The sequence below is a fragment of the Lissotriton helveticus genome, chromosome 12, assembly GCF_964261635.1.
Source record: "Lissotriton helveticus chromosome 12, aLisHel1.1, whole genome shotgun sequence".
Taxonomy (NCBI): domain Eukaryota; kingdom Metazoa; phylum Chordata; class Amphibia; order Caudata; family Salamandridae; genus Lissotriton; species Lissotriton helveticus.
In genome coordinates, this window is record NC_136073.1 from 567,905,566 (window position 1) to 567,923,124 (window position 17,559).

General features: G+C 49.4%; 1 protein-coding gene across 1 annotated transcript in view; it reads left to right on the top strand.

Moving 5' to 3' along the window:
• Positions 1–268: 268 nt before the first annotated feature.
• MATCAP1 (microtubule associated tyrosine carboxypeptidase 1) overlaps positions 269–17,559 on the top strand; it is a 247,986-nt gene continuing 230,695 nt past the window's right edge. Inside the window, exons 1-2 of the mRNA XM_078669490.1 lie at positions 269–354; positions 3,392–4,053. Of these exons, the coding sequence (XP_078525616.1) occupies positions 3,466–4,053 (588 nt within the window). The 5' untranslated portion in view covers positions 269–354; positions 3,392–3,465. The remainder of the gene's footprint in view (positions 355–3,391; positions 4,054–17,559) is intronic.

Sequence of the window (17,559 nt, forward strand, 5' to 3'; positions counted from 1 at the left end):
GCACCACTGAAATACAATCCAGAACGGCGCTCGGTTCACTTTGAGCGAGAGTGGCGTTTCTCTCTGTTATACAGCGCGCCAGTGAGTGACCAGGACCCGCGATGTCATTTGTCGCATTGTGACACGCGTTGACTTTACACCCATCCTCAGAGAAATGGCCATCAGACCGCAACATCACCAGGGCGCATGCGCATTGGGCGGAGAGGCTGTGCTGCACTGCCCCTTTAAAAGGCGGGGCTTTTGCAGGGGTTCCGCGGCTTCTGATGTACCTGTAGTAGCCGCGGCTGGGGAATCTGGGAGAGCGTCATGACATCAAAGTGACTTGACGGTGTGCGGCCTTCGCTGCGAAGAAGGGTGAGTTCGAACGGGGTGAGACTAGTGCCTAGACGCAAATATTCTGCTGCTTGGAGGCACAGTGTAATCACTGGGAGGGCGGAGATTAAAACTGTGCATTTCGTTTGGCAAAGGAACATATATTTTTTCCAATAGCAGAGAAGAGGTGGCCAGTGCTAGAAATAGGGAAAATAATTATTCCGGGGTCCTACAATTTGGAGGTGGAGGCGTGACATCAGCTAGTGGGCGGAATCACGAGAGAAATGTGACAGGCAACTCGTATGCCTATTATATATTTTTTAATATTGAGGCAAAGAATTTCGCAGCTGGGCAAGTGTTAATGTAATTGTGATCAGACTTACTTTTCTCAAACAGGCTGCGTTTTAAAGTAACGTGAGGTTTAATGCAAATGCTGCAGAAAAGTTTGATAGCTGTGATGGTCAGTGCACTTACTCGGGATCTTATGATGTAGTCTTGTTCACAGTGTTGGCTCATAAAATAACATTGAGAGTTCATGTGCCCACCGTAAAACGCAACATGTATCAGCCAGATCACAGATGTATATTTTACATAGATAAGTCAAGAGGTTAAGACTTGAACTGCGAAATCCTGGTATGCTTGTATTATAGCTTAGTGAGTTATAAACTGGCATCAAGGAGCTGCATGCAAATTGCAAAGCATAAGTTTAGCATTATACTCCCTTTTCCTCCCTTTTTTTTTTAAATAATAATTTTGCTAAACAAGTTGCTTTGGGTATAGATGTATACATGGTTATTACCACAGTTACACATATAGACAGATGCTTCTCACATGCTTAGAGTGCATGCATATCTCTGACATGCAAATCATAGCTTATCCCTTGAGCACTTGTGAAGTGATCAGCTTATTATCTTTGTTTCTTGGCATCAAGGTGTTAAGCTCCAGCTATAGCTCCCAGTCAGGAGGAGATTCCCATGGCACTGTCAGTGGTGCATTTGTTTTGGGCCCAGCTGTCACAGACATTTAGAGGCTTCTGTCACTCCCTGAATGTTGATCAGTTGAATTCAAAGCACACAAAGTGCCAGCGCCGCTGAGTGTGTCCCGTTGCACCAGGGAAAAGTCAGCACATTTCACTTGGCTGGCCCGGGTCCCAGATCTGGCTCAATAATAGCTGCTGGATCAAGGATCCAGATGGATCTCCATTATTTCCAGCACTAATAGCAGCTAGGGTTGGATCTTTTTTCTGTGCATGAGCAAAAAGAGAAGGTCTAATTGCACACATGGGAAAGGGGTTTAATGATTGTGTACATGAAACAAAATTGCTACTAAATTGCTCATCATTTGGTTTATGTAAATTGCATGTGCTCTCACTGTCCCTGTTTGCTCACCACAATACTTTTAAGCTTTAAGTTCCAAGACAAGCAAAGAACACAGTTCTCATCTATCACATATGACACGAAAATGCTTCATTTATAAAGCTCTTTGCAATACAACCACCTTCAGATGAAGCACTTCCTCATAGTATATCACGTTCTCTGTCCAATAGCATGCTGTTGCCTCTGTAAGAAGCGCTATACAATTACAATGACTCTAACTCTCAAAGTGAGGTAAGTGGGGCTAATTACCTACAAAAAGCTTTAATTGCCCATCCCGAGGTGGAGTACGACTAACTTCTGTGGAAGTAACATGTATTGCATGGAAGACGATGCTCACTGTACCAAAGGCTGTGGCTAATTAGGGACATTTGCAGAAAGGGAGGCGCTCATTTTGGAGCAGATTTTCAATTACTTAGCTGGGATGCAGATGTTACACAGAAGGCATAGCTCCTTGTCCTCACAAGTGGGGAAAAGGCAAGGGGACTTAGAATGAAGAGAGATTACAGGAAAGTGCATGCATTTCCCTCACCCTCAAGGAATGGGGAGAATCGATTGAGTTGTTGGAGGGTTTCTTGGTTTTGGGTTCACGACCTCCGAGGCAACAGGGTGAAGCAGTGACTTGTATAGCACTTACAAAGGAAGAAGTGGGTGCAGGCCTGGCTATACACATTGCATGAATACAATACTTCTATAACCACTGTGCTGAGAGAAAGAAAGGGTAAGTAAGTGCGCAAGTGATAACTGTGTACAGTGTCACTTTACGGGGCTATTTAGTTCGCTTCTACGTTGGTGTGGGCTCTAATGCAACTTACTGACATGCATTTTGGGCATTTGAAGAAAATAGTGGCTTCTTATGAGGCTAGACAAAGTTGTTGGACTTGAGCAGATCCTTGCAGTGGCAGATGAAATAAGGGGAAACTGCTGCAGATGGGGGACTGATAATGGTGCATCAGGCTTGGCCATACCCCCAAAAGAAAAGGCAGCCTGGGTGAATTGAATGACCAGAGACGTAAGGCTGGCAACCTTAGAATATAGCGTTGTCCTAAGAGCAGACAGTAATCCAGAAGTAATGTACAGATGCAGAAGAACAATCTGAAAAGCAGTGACCCTCCAAATAATGCGATGGGTAAATACACCAGTGTATCACTTGGATAACCTGGCTCCCTAGCCCCACAACCTCCAAGGGTACTAAGGTAATATGTTCCCTCTGACCTCCTTGGTGAATCAGAAGTAAACTGCAAAGTTCTTGCAGTCTTTGCATGATAGGCAGATGGAGGCAACTCAGATTTTCAGGGCCTCGTGCACAGTGGTGGTACACACGCAGTGAGGATGGTGGTGGGCTCCGAGCTTTCCAGCTGGAATGATGCAGTGGCTGTTATCGTGCTTGAGTCCCTGGGAGGGCTGTCTGCACCAGGCAGTCTTTAGACATGGCAGGGCTCAAAGCTTACTGAGGATCAGCACAAGAACAGTTTAACCTCTGGATGAATGACTGAAATTGCATGCAAAGCAGTCTACTGGGTTTTTAATGCTATTCTCCCCAAGGTGACAGCCAGCACTGGGTAAAGCTTACTTTATTTAGGATCTAGTTATATGGGCATATGCAAGCTGTTGTATGTTGCAGGTAAGACTTTAGGGACTTGTTGTTTTAATTTGTTGAGGTTTTGCCCTATCCTCCTTTTCATCATGTCTTTTTGTCTTGCTAGGTGACGCAGGAATTTGGCAGACTGGATTGCTGTACCTTTATTTCGCGCTGTCAGCATTTTCCCCATCGGGGACAATGGTGCTGGGTTCAGTTTCCCAGACACACAGAAAGACTCCAAGTATGCCGAGCTTGGCCTCTGGCTCTAGCCAAGATGCAGTGGGGAAGAAAAGGCCAGAGCAGTGTGGACCTCGACTGCATAGCTCTCTTGCCCCCACACCCTCCTTGCGCTCTACCTCCTCTTCTGCACCTCCCAACAGAACAAAAACACCATCTAAGGCCAACTGCACAAAATCGCAATCAATGAAGTCCGAGGTCTGGAAGCCCCCAGGTTGTCCTGGGTACATGGGACACTGCACATGGATGCGCCGCAGTGAGAGCTCCTGCACTGTCAACACCAGCAGCAGCAGTGGTGGAGGCGGCAGTGGGCGGATGTGTACTGCCACCTCTGTTCCACATATCTCTAAATCCAACAGTCGGGAGGTTTGCAATGGCACGAAGAGCCCTTGCCTTTTGGTGGCCTTGAGACCAACGAATGTGGACCAGGAGAAGGAAAAATTCTTCCAATCTAACTACACTTATAATCCTCAATTCCAGTATCAAGAACCAATCCCAACTGGAGTACTGGCAAAGTACAGCCATGCATCAGAGAAGTTCATAATTCAGGTAATGACGCCGGGTTCCTCCCAGCTGACTGTACATGAGGAATAGTTTAACCGTGTATTTTGAGGGGTTAGTCTGCATAATAATGCACTTTAACTCCGCTATGAAGAAACTCACGGGTACTCCTTTGTCTGCTTCAAGTGAACAGTATACACCTCCCTCCTCATTTAGTGTGTGATTACATCAGTTTACTTTCAGGTGGTAGGTCTTGGCCAAGCAGGGCTTCTGATCATGACCAGAAATACCAGTTCTAGCTCTCATATTTTGTAGTAGGGTGTGCTGGATGGGTTAGAAGGTATTTCTAGAAGAGGATGGCCTCCGTTTTTGGGTCCTCTGAGAGCTAAGCCTTGAACAGGAAGCCTGCTCATAGTGTTGGAATCAGGTTTGGAGACCTTGATTATGTGGTTCCATATTTTTGGGAAGTTGGATACGTTCTCAAGTTGGTTTTAAGAGCCTTGTCCTATGGGTTTTACTTGCATTTGGCTGCTCTCTGAACCCTCCTTTCATTTAGCTGGAGTGGTCTTGTGCCACTTAAAAAAGGAGCAGCTCTATGAGTGCAGTATCACACCAGTATTCAGTGTGTTGATGCAGGCATGTTGTTTTTGCTAGTCGATGCTGAGTCCATGTGGTTGAGCACTGTTGTGAGTGACTGATCTTTGTGGGGAAGGTGGTACTTGGGAAATAAAAATCGTAGTATCTCAGTGTATATATAAGAGATTGAATGAGTTTGGGGCACAGCAGCATAATTATGATTAAATGTAGAAAAAAAAATCAAAGTTCTAGCACGTGCTTCCCTCATCACCAACCTGTCCTTAGCCCTAAAAGGGCTTGAGTCGTGGGTAGATGCCATTTATAAACTATTTTCAGAGGGTTGACCGTCTACCCTGCCAAGAGGTTGGGCCCCACGGAGATATGCTGAAGTCGTCCCGGGACACCTTCAGCAGCACCTGCACTTTGTCTGCTTTTGTTCTGAGCAGAACATGCAAGCGGGGAAGGGGCTTATCAGATTCCCACTTCGCCCATAACTAAAGCCAAAGTTAACAGGCCATCAGGCCTCTTTTTGTTGGAGTATCCTAGCTGGAAGCTATCAGTAGCCTCACACCTAGAAGCAGTGGACTCACAACTTATCACTGCACAGGTACTTCACAGAGAAATGCTTTTGACTTTGTTTATCTCTTACACACAGGGAGTGAACAAACACTGTAAGAATGTCAGATGTGTTGGTTTCCCCAATATTTGCACAAAAACAATTTAAATAGCACTATTTTGTTTTATTTCTTTTAGAGCACTTTAGCACTACTCATCCCAGTGCAGGATGTCAGAGCACTTTACATCACACATACAGATTATTTATTGACAATACATCATGTGTGTACATCAATATAAAGGATGTGTTACATAAGACAGTGAGGGTTACAAGGTGTTGGAGGCACATGGCCTTCAGAACTCACTGTGCTATATTTGAAGGATTAAAATTTGAGCTGCAAGTAACAAAATGATCTCTTTCTTAAAAGCAGTAACCCTCTTGCCAATTTACATAAAATAAAAATCTGTCATCTGCGTGTTACAAAATGTGCTTTGCAGGAAACATATTAATCCTCTATGCTACTTTGATTCCAAATTACAACTAGGCAAAACACAGATCTCCAGAAAATACGGTAGCCTCCAGAGTTATGTTACCATTATTATTCTCTGAGATTTAGCTGGCACACAAAGATCTCACATAATAGCACGAAATACACAGTGGACCCGGAGGGGGGAGGGGAGGGGGGGTCCAAACCATATTCTAAGAAAGTGCTAGTGGTATAAGAACCACGACTCAGGTCAAGACCATGTCGAGAGGACGTAGACGTGCTGGAGACCCAAGGAACCACCCAAGATGAGTGAGCCCCACGGAGTTCGTGCGCAGTGTGGGAACACAACCTCGTTCTCTGTACAAATCAATGTGTAAGTCGCGATTGCAATTTTAAAAATTAAGGACACTTCCCAGTGAACCATGAAGAAACCCTGTGGAAGACAGAAGGTTGGAGAGCCACCCCACCCGTGGATACCTTAGTACTCGCGTTACCTACACCAGAGAAGCCGGGTGCATAGATGTGAAGTGGTGTCGGAAACCGCCGCCAAACTCAGTGGAGGACTTCAGGAAAATGCCGCTGCTGGAGAAGGAGAAAGTGTCCGGTGGAATCCGAAGGTGGATTCAGGATCAGAAGTACCTGCAAGCAGAGGGGACAGTCTATGTCACACAGGAGTGACCAAGAGATCTGGAAAACGAATGCCGACGATGTCGGGTGTTACAGGAGAGTTGACCGTGACCTTGACTCTGCAGCTGTGAGGACTAAGCGACACTGAGGAAGACCAGGAGCCATGCACAAGCTGTCCCACGTTGGATGTCGAGAATTGAGAGGTCGGTGTCCGTCTGAAGCACCAACAAGCCTTGGCAACTGTAAACAACGTAGAAGTCGAAGAAGGTGCAATGTCTGGACCAGCAAGGTTATGGAGACTCACCACAAGCAGGGGAGTCAGGGCAGGCCCAAGCAATCAGGGGAGCCCAAAAGAAACAAAGGTGACCCTCAACAGGACCCACAGGCTGGGGGCACTGGAGTCGCAAGAGGATCTCTAGCAGCTCACTAAAAGATGCAGGCCATGGTGCAAACGATGCAATGTGGACAAAGACTTTGGTCACTGGAGATACTTGTGGTTGGGGCTACTTGGAGCCCGAAGATCTTGGTGGAAGGAAGCCAACAAACCTTTGCAATGGCAAGTCGACGTGGTGCTCAGGGGTTTGGCTCCTGTGGCTCCCACGAGGGATACGGTCCTCAAACTTGGTGAGAGGGCAGGCCTGGAGAGCTGTGGAGAACCTCCACATGTGTTGTTGAACCTTTCAGAGTCAGTAGGAGCTCAGGATCAGCAGACTGGTCAGCTTAGTTGCAGTGCCTGCAGATGCAGCAAAGGGACTCCTTCACTTCAAGGGAGATTTCTTCTGGTGTCTTGGATGCCCACAGGCCTTGGAAGGGTCCTGTAAGGTGCACAGGCACGGACAATGCAGCAGACTGATAGGGGGACGAAGTCGAGCCCAAACGAAGTCCAGCGAAGTCCAAAGTGCCCAGACGGTAGAAGTTGGAGTGGTGTCTGAATTGAATCTTGTTCCAAGACGAATCTAGGGACCTACCCTCAGATAAGCCCTTAAGTACCCTAAGGAAAGGTTTGGAACGATTCAGGGAACCCTCCCAGGGGAAGGTTTGGTCTGGGGGGAGGTTACTCCCATGTCCTTTGTCCAGTTTCACGCCAGAGCAGGAGCCAACGGCTCCCAGAGCTGGTTTGAACTGGACTATGCATGGAGGCACCAAATGTACCCCTCATGCACACTGAGTGGCGCTGGGAAGTGCACCCACCCGGCCCCAATACACTACATCCTGTCTGGGAGGTGGTCACACCTCCCTGTGACAGGACACCTAGTGTTCTGCCTTCCCCTGCTTGAGCTTGGCTCAGCAGCAGGAGGGCAGAATTGTTTCTCTGGTCGGCAGCAGCCTTGTTGTGCTGCCTGGGTCTAGTCTTGGCAGTTCGGGCTGGACTGTTCCCATGAGGCACAGGGTCAGACTGATTTGCATATGGCCATGTCTGAACTGGGGTGGCAGAGTGGGCTGAAGAACGGTGATGGATTAAACCCAGATCTGTTGACTGGGTGTGAGTGTTTGATTGGTTCAGATGCTCCGTCCATCACCAACCCCTTTTGTACCGCTTTGTTCGCCATAAGTTGGCAGTGTATGCTCAGACGTGAGTCCCTTGCTCACTTTGCCACTGGATTCAAGCAGGCCTGGCTGAAGACGGCTGGAATCCCAGAAACCGGTCCTAGGAAGCTTGTTTCTGGTCCAGGGAAGGCATGGCTTGGCAGTTCGGGCTGGACTGTTCCCATGAGGCTCAGGGTCAGAATGATTTGCATATGGCCATGTCTGAACTGGGGTGGCAGAGTGGGCTAAAGAACGGTGATGGATTAAACCCAGATCTGTTGACTGGGTGTGAGTGTTTGATTGCTTCAGATGCTCCGTCCATCACCACCCCCTTTTGTACCGCTTTGTTCGCCATAAGTTGGCAGGGTATGCTCAGACGTGAGTCCCTTGCTCACTTTGCCACTGGATTCAAGCAAGCCTGGCTGAAGACGGCTGGAATGCCAGAAACCGGTCCTAGGAAGCTTGTTTCTGGTCCAGGGAAGGCATGGCTTGGCAGTTCGGGCTGGACTGTTCCCATGAGGCGCAGGGTCAGACTGATTTGCATATGGCCATGTTTGAACTGGGGTGGCAGAGTGGGCTAAAGAACGGTGATGGATTAAACCCAGATCTGTGGACTGGGTGTGAGTGTTTGATTGGTTCATATGCTCCGTCCATCACCACCCCCTTTTGTACCGCTTGGGTCTAGAAGACTGGCACCAGGAGCACTGAGAGCCTAACAGAGGCCCATTCCAGTGCTTGAAATCATACCTCCCACAGTGTAGAGGTACGATTCCAACACGTTTGATACCAAACACGATAGGATTAGTTTCCTACAACAATAGACATTGCAACCAATTAAGCAGGACCGATTTACTGCCACATTTCTCCTTATTGCTAATTTCTTTGTAGCAGATTAAAAAAAGTTGAGGCCCAGATTTTTCGCCTGGTCTCTCAATATTTTGGCACAAACCCAAAGCAAAATCTAATTTGTTAAATATTGTAACAAGTTCAAATGAACTCATTATAGACTTGTTAAACCTAAGTGAGGGTCTTAAGATCGGATGTCACTTCCTGTATGGTCAAGGGCTGTGATGCCACTTCCTATGATACCACATGTGATGTCACACTTGGTGATGTCACTTACTGTGATGCCACATGCAGGGATGTCCAGCACAGTAATGTCACACCCATTCTGCCTATCTTGGTGAGTCGCCCCCCCCCTTCTTTTTTCAGGTCTTGAGCCGTGCTAACTCACCATTTTCAATTACGGCATGTTTCTTAGTAGACTGAAGAGTTTGATATGCAATTGCGATCAGAACTGTAGTCTCGGTGCAATTGTCATATTTTCAAAAAGAATATTGTTTTATCACATTTAAATGTATAATTTTTATTATGGAATGATTCAATGCATCTTTATCATCTGCTGTTTGGGTTTTCATAAGTATTGTGTGACTGAAATAAATGGAGAGATTCATTATTTTTGCATTATTTTAGGATAGGAAGTTTATATGGTTTCTTTTTTAATGAAATCTATAAGAAAATAGAAATGAGAATGAAGTATTGTAATTGTTTTCTTTGAGAAGTCCTATTGAACATTTTACTTGACCCCATCAAATTGTGAGCGCTGACCTAAGATCAGAAAGTGGGTCTCTGCAGATCCAACCTCGAAACGTGAAAGAAAAGAATTACCCATGGCAAAAGACATACAACTGAAACGCCGGAGGAAATGGCGGCTTAGAGCTTCACCTCCTCCCGTGGCGACCAGATCTTTATGCATTTGGAACGCATAAACCGAAGCACCATCATCATTAGAGACGGATTCGGTGGTCGGAAGGTTTGGATTCACTCGTGGCTGATTTTGACAGTCCTATCGGGCTCCAGTGCGGAGTACGTTGAGAGAGCTCCGACTCAGGGAGGAGCACTGCTGGCAATGAGAGATCGGCGGGGTTCCCGCAGAGGCTGAGCCCGAGTAGCTGAACGCCTAACTGGGCCCACAGGCACCCGCTACGCAGTGGACCTCCCAAACTACCATAAAGTCAGTAAGTGGGGGTCTGAGGAGCGCGCCGTTTACTGCTTTCCACCGCTCGCCCTACCTAACGAGATCCGACATTACCCGCGATCGTTCCACACAAAATGGCGGGCGCGCCCAGAACATAGGCAAGCAACTGGGCCTCACAGTGTATATAAAGGACCCACAAGCTGCTCAAAACCGATCGCTTAATCTGCGCTAATGATCAGGTTCCCGCGCTGCCACCTGGCTCCACACTGAGGCTTCCCTGTGTCCCCGGTGCGGTTTCACGAATACGTGTACGGAGGTCCTTGTGAAATCAGAAAATGGCGGGCGCGCTAACAGACTGCAATTCGGATCCACCGATGGAATATTGGTGATGGATGGTAGCGCTTGGAAGGGGCATTTGTCTGCTATTTTCAGGCACTGGGTGCGAAGTCTGATGGAACACAAACACAATAGCCCACAGTACTGATCTGGCTGTAAAAACACCCATTGCATGCTCCAAGGTGCTCCCCAGTGCATGCAGCACGTAAGTACAATCACATGCAATCCCATGCAGCATGTGAAGCAGTACAGAAGGCAGCGGTCAAGAGAAGGCTTGCAAAAGGCAACAAGCAACAGGCACTTTAAAAAACACTTTAAAAAGGGGTCTTCATGACACAGGAGTGCCAATGACCAAGCACACTGGAGTACAAATGAACTCAAACTCATGAACTTAATACAACAATAATACAACAAGCAGGAAACAAGCATGCCCAGATAACATGCATGTGACAGAAAACTGAATACAACTGCTCATGCCCTCAAGACTAACAACAGACTAACAGCAGGCTAACAGCAAGAAAACATTACACCAGAGTTCAGAACACAGCAAAACAAGTAAAGTGAAAATAGCGAGCAGGCACAACCGTACAAACAGGATGAACTAAGCAAAATAGGCAAATCTAAACCAGAACGAGCTAAACAAAGGAAAGCACAGCAAAATAAGGCGATCTGATGAAAGCAAGCTAAAAGTAGCAAACAGTGCAACACATGCAAGCACAGCAGAGCAGACAAGGCAAACTACAACTTTGGTTCACCTGGCCTCTTGATCTATGCTGCGGCTATCACCTGACACAGGTTACCCGACACCGCTTGGCAATCGGCACCTGACTGGGAATGTCGCTGTAATTGGGCCTTTCCTTAACTCACTGCTGGCACAATCACACCTTCTATGACTTGAGCTCTCATCAAACATACGCCCTCAGTGACACACACTAAATTACAGGTGATTACCCCGGAGCACTGTTTATCCTCCACAATCTCATCAGCCCTCGGGCTTGCCTATTGGGCCTCCCTCTCAGAAAGTGAAGTAGGGGAGCCGCAGTATCAAAGCATCGTACAAATGACACCATGAGTGAGAAGGAAGCAAAAAATCTTAAGAGGCTTAAGGCCGAACCACCGGCACCAGTTTCACCTGTCAAGGGCAGGAAGGACATCAATGACACAATGGATACCATTTTAAATAAGCTTGCAGAAGTGCATGACCTAGCGAAATCCACAAAGGAGGAAATCGTTGCCATGAGACAAGATATTCGAGACACCAATTCCAGACTCACTGAAACGGAAACACGAATCAGCCGCCCAGAAGATTCTGAGACAAAAATCTGCAAAACTTTTAAGAACCTTTCTGTTTCCTCAGATCAAATGACAAGGAGGTTATCCGAGTTGGAAGATAGGAATCGAAGGGGGAACCTACGCATACCGGAAGGCTCAGAGGAAGCCTTCAGCTCCTGTGTTTCCTTCTTGGAGTCATGGTTCTCGCAAGCAACTAACCTCACTTTTCACCAGCCGCTCGAATTCGACAGGCCGCACAGAGTTCCCAGCAGAATCACTCCGAGCCAAAAAGGTCCCAGGCCCATGGTTTGTAAACCCCTAAGATATCAGCATGTGGAACAAATTTGATACCTTGTACGCAAAAATAACCACATTCTGTGGAAATCCATCAAGATCTTCATTTCACAGGATTACAGCAAGGAGACTGTTGATGTGAGGAAGGCCTTTCTTGCTCTTCGTCCGAAGCTGCGGTCGCTGGGCCACCAATTTGGATTCATAGGTCCAGCAAAGTTTTGTGTGGTCATTCAGGGTGCTCCTCAGATCTTCACGGATCCGCAGAGACTCAAAACACTCTTAGATGGCCCAGATGATCTCCATATGGACATGACAACGCCGGATTCCGCAGCTGCTCCTAAATGAGTATCCTTTTCCTTATACAGGTTCCTAATCTCATGTGTCAAAAAGAGTTTATCTACGCTCCACCTGCCTACTGTCTACGTTATGTTTCACATAAATACTATGAACACTACTCTGTTATTAAGTCATTCTGTTACTGATATAGGTCCTAAGGACATAGGCCCTGACTCACGGGTTCTTGACTAACGATGACGTGGGGGTGGGGGGATGCCCTGCCTCACTGGTACCATGGTATTTCCGGCAGAGTTCACTGATCTATGATCACACCTTAATCTGAACTAAATATTAATGGCGTAGCCTATCCAGATAGCTATGACATAGCTTGTTGTTATTATATTTACTAGCCTGCGGGGTTGTGTTCAGAGGAAAGTAATAGAAGACTGTATTAGAGAAAGTACGCTTTCGCATGTGTGCCACGAATTGCTGTGCTCATCCCGTACCTCACCTGTACCATGTTACTCTCGTTAGAATGCATTAACTTTTGACCACACCTTCATCTTTATCTGGACTAAATGTAAATGGCATAGCTTATTGTCATTATGCTTATTAGCCTATGGGTCTGTGTTCAGAGATGGAATTATAGAAGATTGTAGTAAAGAAAACACACTGTCTCAAGTGTGCCACAAATTGCCGTACTTACATCACGAGTGAATTTCACCAAAGTGTAATGGTTTATGAATGCACTATGTCACGTGTGGAAGAGGGGGGGTTACTTGAAGGAGGATGCACGTGTCCAATGCTGTGTTTAACGGTACTTCTTTATTTCAGGAGTACAACAGTCATAAGAAACATTTGAAAGAAAGCAGTTTCACGGGTCTTGATGTCTGATGAGGGAGTCCTTCTAGATATGTCTCTTGATATTGTCGTTACCACCTTGCATTCAGGGGTCCATACGAGTGCTCCCGTGAAGACATAAAAGAAAAGAACAAGAACCAGGGTTACGATTGTCTCCTGTATTCTAGGTCTGACAGAGGGGGGCGGGGAGTGAGGGATCACCAGGGACTTTCACCAATAGAGCAAATAGGCGTCGAGGCGAGTGCTCGGGGTAGAGGTAAAACAGCCACACCCCGTCCCGTGACCTCCCTCAACCACCCCTACCCGCTCCCTCCCCGTGAAAAGACGAGACCTCTGAACCGGTCCCGTACCTTGTGTAGCCACACTTCTCCTGAAGTGCGGCGGGGCGACTCGTGTCCTCTGTGGCCTCCTGACGTTCCGGACCCCGTCGCTGGAGCGTCTCTCGAGTCTTTGTCCTCGTTACCCCTGGGCAGCTCGACTGGAACGCTGGTTGACTCCTCTCCCACTCTCGATCCGGCTTCCAAAGACGCGCCACCGCCTTCCGGGTAGAGCGCTATAATCTCCTTCCTTGTCTCCGATTGGCCGAGGAGCGATGACGTCACCGCCGAGTCTCCAAGTTCCGGGAAAGCCCATGCAGCATTAAAGGGGCCGTAGGAATCCTGTGCGCAGAACGGAAAGTGACATGAGTTAGGGTCTTCGCCCGAGCCCGGGCCGAGAGGGACCCCGTGACACACTACTTCCGGCAACCACTGTTTTACAATATTTTACTTGCTGATCCAGTTTCCAATTTTCACTATGGTTTCTGTTCATTGCCATGGGAGGGAGGCTGTTTTCCCTCGTCACCATGCCTACTACTTTCATTCGGGGTGGGATGGGTGGGTTGGGAGGGGAGGGGGGTTGGGGAGGGTTGTGGGGGAGGGTGGGGCGGGGTAAGAGTTTGAGTTTTCTTTTGTTTCTTATGTATGTCAACTTTATTTGCTGCATACCAAGGTCCGACTGTCCACATTATCAAAACCCAAAAGGCGCTTTCTATTGCTCGACAAGCAATATTTATCTCATGCCTGCTGATATTTTGCTTTTGCAGGTTCATGTTTTGTTATTTGCATTGTACAAACACCGCTACATTTTGCTCTGTATTTACCGCAGGTCCTATGGTTACTCTGACTATCCATCGCCATTGGGAGGGTCCATAGTTGTAGCCCACTGGGCTTCCTGTCTCCTGATTGTCCTGTCATTGCCCTGGACATGTATTATTATTGGGTCCGATATGACGGGCAAGTTCTTGTGTATGACTGGATTTGATCTTCTGTTATTTCTCTATGTCACTCCCCACGATTGACACATCGCTTGGCGTAAGGGTGGACAACTTGAAAATACTCTCACTTAATGTCAAAGGTCTTAATCCACCTGTTAAGCGTCAGAAGATCCTAGATTACCTCCATAGACAAAGAGGGGATATTGTCCTACTGCAGGAATCTAAAATCGATGCAAAACAATTTAATACACTTAGGAACAAATTCTACGTCGAAGTGTCAGGGTCTGAGGCAATAGGCAAGAAAAATGGCTTTTTAACACTGATAGCAAAAAAATCTAATGTTGACTTGCTCTCCTCCACGTTGATACTAATGGGAGGTGGGTCACAACTAAGTTGCTCAAAGATGACACTGAATTTTATGTTACGAGTGTTTATGCTCCTAACACCTGTGATTTAAGTTTCTGGTCAGACCTTACTAAACAAATTGAAACTATTCCTGACTCAGCTGTACATATTCTCGCAGGTGATTTCAATCTACCCCGTGACCCAACTCTTGATAGGGATTCCCGATGTACCTTCCGCGGCATTAAGTCTCACAAAGCCTTTACTAACCTCTGTACTCGTTTTAACTTAGTAGACTCATGGCGGTTGCAAAACCCCGATGGGAGAGACTACAAATTTTACTCACCTCCACACGATTCGTACGCCCGTATCGATTATCTATTTATCACAAAAAATGGCATTCCCAGAATAGAGGAGACAACAATAGAACCAAGGGTTCTATCTGACCACTCGTGCATCTCACTGTCCATCTCCAATGTGTAACTGTCTACCCGTCAATCTATTTGGCGGCTCAATGAGGAGGTACTTGAGAAGGAGCAATATCGGTCTGCCATTGAATCAGCCATCAAAATATACCTGGAGCATAACAAGAGGGGAGACACCATCGACCTGACCCGCTGGGAAGCCTTAAAAAGTACTGTCAGGGGGGGGCGTGGCCAAGATGGCGACGGAGTAGGACGTGCTTCTTGTCCCCTCCGGCGCCGGGCCTTGCATAGCCTTGTCCAGCGTTGACCCCAGGGACTCCTCCGGGCTGTGAGTCGCTCCGGAGCCTTCTGTGAGCGGTGGCCGGCTGCGGTGTAACCCTCGACGCTCCTGGTGCCCGAGGTCGTGGGAGCGGAGCTGGCAGCGGTCCTCGAGGCCCTGCGGCGCTGAGCGCTGAAGCGCCGGACGGAGCTGCGAGGAGCTCTGTTGCTGACCGGTGAACAGTGGAGGCGCCTGATCGTTGCTGCGGGGCACTACAGGGGCTGAGCGGCGGCGAGGACGGACCCGGTTGGTGCCGTGACCTTGCACCCCGGGAGGGGGCGGAGCTTATCACCCGCGGACGGCGGGCCCTGCGGCGCGGCCGGCGGCCTAATTGAGATCGGGGTCTAAGGCCTGGTCCGCGAGGCGGTCTACGCTGCTCTGGGAGCCGACCCTCCGAGTGCAAACCTGGACATTGAGACGACCCGAGGGGAGAAGATAGGCACCTGCAGTGGTGAGCAGAGGCAGTTGCGGGAGGGTGCGCTCCGAGGCCCCTGCTTGAACCAGAGTGGGCCCCATCTGCTTGGTCCGGCTGCTGGTGACTGGGAGGTGGCACAGGGCGCTGCGAGCACTCGGCCCATCAGCGGTGAGCCCTGCTACAGGACAGACATGGGGAAGGCTGCCGGTGCGCGGATCGACCGGGGCTCTGGTGCAGAACCGCAGTGTCGGGCTGGTGCGGCTTTGGGGCCCTTTGCGGATCTCCCTGGTGGCCGGGACTCCTGAAGGGGGGTTGTGGCTTCCCCTCGACCGGGCCTAGTGGCGGATCTGCGTCGCGTGGGGGGGCGCCCCGATCGGCTCATACACCCAGGGGGCCTGGCTGGCACTGCGGCCCCTGGCAGAACTGCTATCAACACACCGCCACGCGCCTGCCTTCCGGGGGTACAACTCCTGTGTGCTGGGACGTCGAGGACTACAGATTGGGGGCGCCTGATTCATCTTTGACATTGGGGCGCCGAGGGGCGGCTGGAGATCGTTGGGTGGTGTCTCCGCCTGGTTCTTGTGGCAAGCTCTGGTGAACTCTGCTCCCCTACCCACCGCTCTTTCGGCCTGCCGCCGGCGGTGGACTGCGACAGTGATGGCCACCTCCTTGCGAAAGGGGAAGCCTGGCAAGGATGGCTCAGCTAAGGGCTCCCAGCCCCCGGCCTCCCTGGAGAATCGTTCCCGCCGGAATAACATCCGCATTCGAGCGGTCCCTTGGGATGGCGAAGCGGGAGATCTCAGAGGATATGTGCAGGCGCTCTTTCTTCAGATTTTGGACGAGGAAGACTTGCAGGACATCAGAATGGATAGAGTCCATAGAGTGGGGCTGCCCAGGCGGAATGGGGGCCCTCCCCCTGACATACTAGTATGTGTACATGATTTCCAACTCAAGGAACGAATCCTTAGAAAGGCGCGGGACGTCCCCTCCCTGCAATTCCGGGACCATCGTCCTCAGCTTTATCGGGACTTGGCCGCGTCGACGCTCCAGAAGAGGCGCGAGTTTCGTCCGGTCACTACCTATCTGAGAGAGCATAACATCTCCTACTCGTGGGGCCACCCCTTCCGCATAATCTTCCATTGGCAGAATAGACTGGCGCAGATTCGATCCCTTCGGGAAGCGAAGGAACTCCTGGGGATCGAGGAGGAGACTCCGGCGCCGGAACATCGCAGTACTTCGCCACGGAGACGACACCGCTCCTCGTCTTGGCACAGAGTGGGACCGGAGGCGAACCGCAGGAGGCCTGACCACACGACTAGCCTGCAGGAGCGTGGGAGTGCAGTAGCATCAGTGGCCTCTGCCACGTTGGCGCCGTCGCAGCAGAGTTCTGGGGCAGCCTGATCTTCGGGCAGCTCACCTTGGTGCCGGAGGGGCACGCACATTCAGGTACCGGGGTTATGTATGTACTTTTCGAGAAGACACCCCGCCCTTTGGCCTTGGGAGATCCGATGTCTGATCCCCGCCCACGCCCCCAGGGGGGTTCACGTCAGGGTATGTTTCTTTCAGGACTCTGTTTGTTTTTGACCTGGGGTTTTGGGGAGTTGGGGGGTTGGGGAGGGGTGGGGAGGGAGGGGGGGACGGAGGGGTGGTATGACTGGGGTGGGGGTTTTGGAGGGGTTGTTGGTGGTGGCGACGGTTGGCTGCTTACTGTCCGGAAGGATGGGTTGCGGGATGTGTTTTGCAGGTTCTGGATGGCGGGTGTCCATCCGTATTGTACTTCAGGGAGACCTCTTAGCCTCTGTCTCTGGAGGACTTGGCCGCTGGTCTCTTGGAGCTGGGGAGGGTGGCAGTGTGGGGAAGACTTGTCCCGGGGTGAGCTGGGAGGAACGCCTGTCGTGAGAGAATGTGTGAGGTGCGCGACCTGGGGAATGCAGGGAATTATGGATCTAGCGGCGGCGGAGCGGGGGGGCCTGACATATCCTTATGCCTCTTAGTATAGGCACCTGGA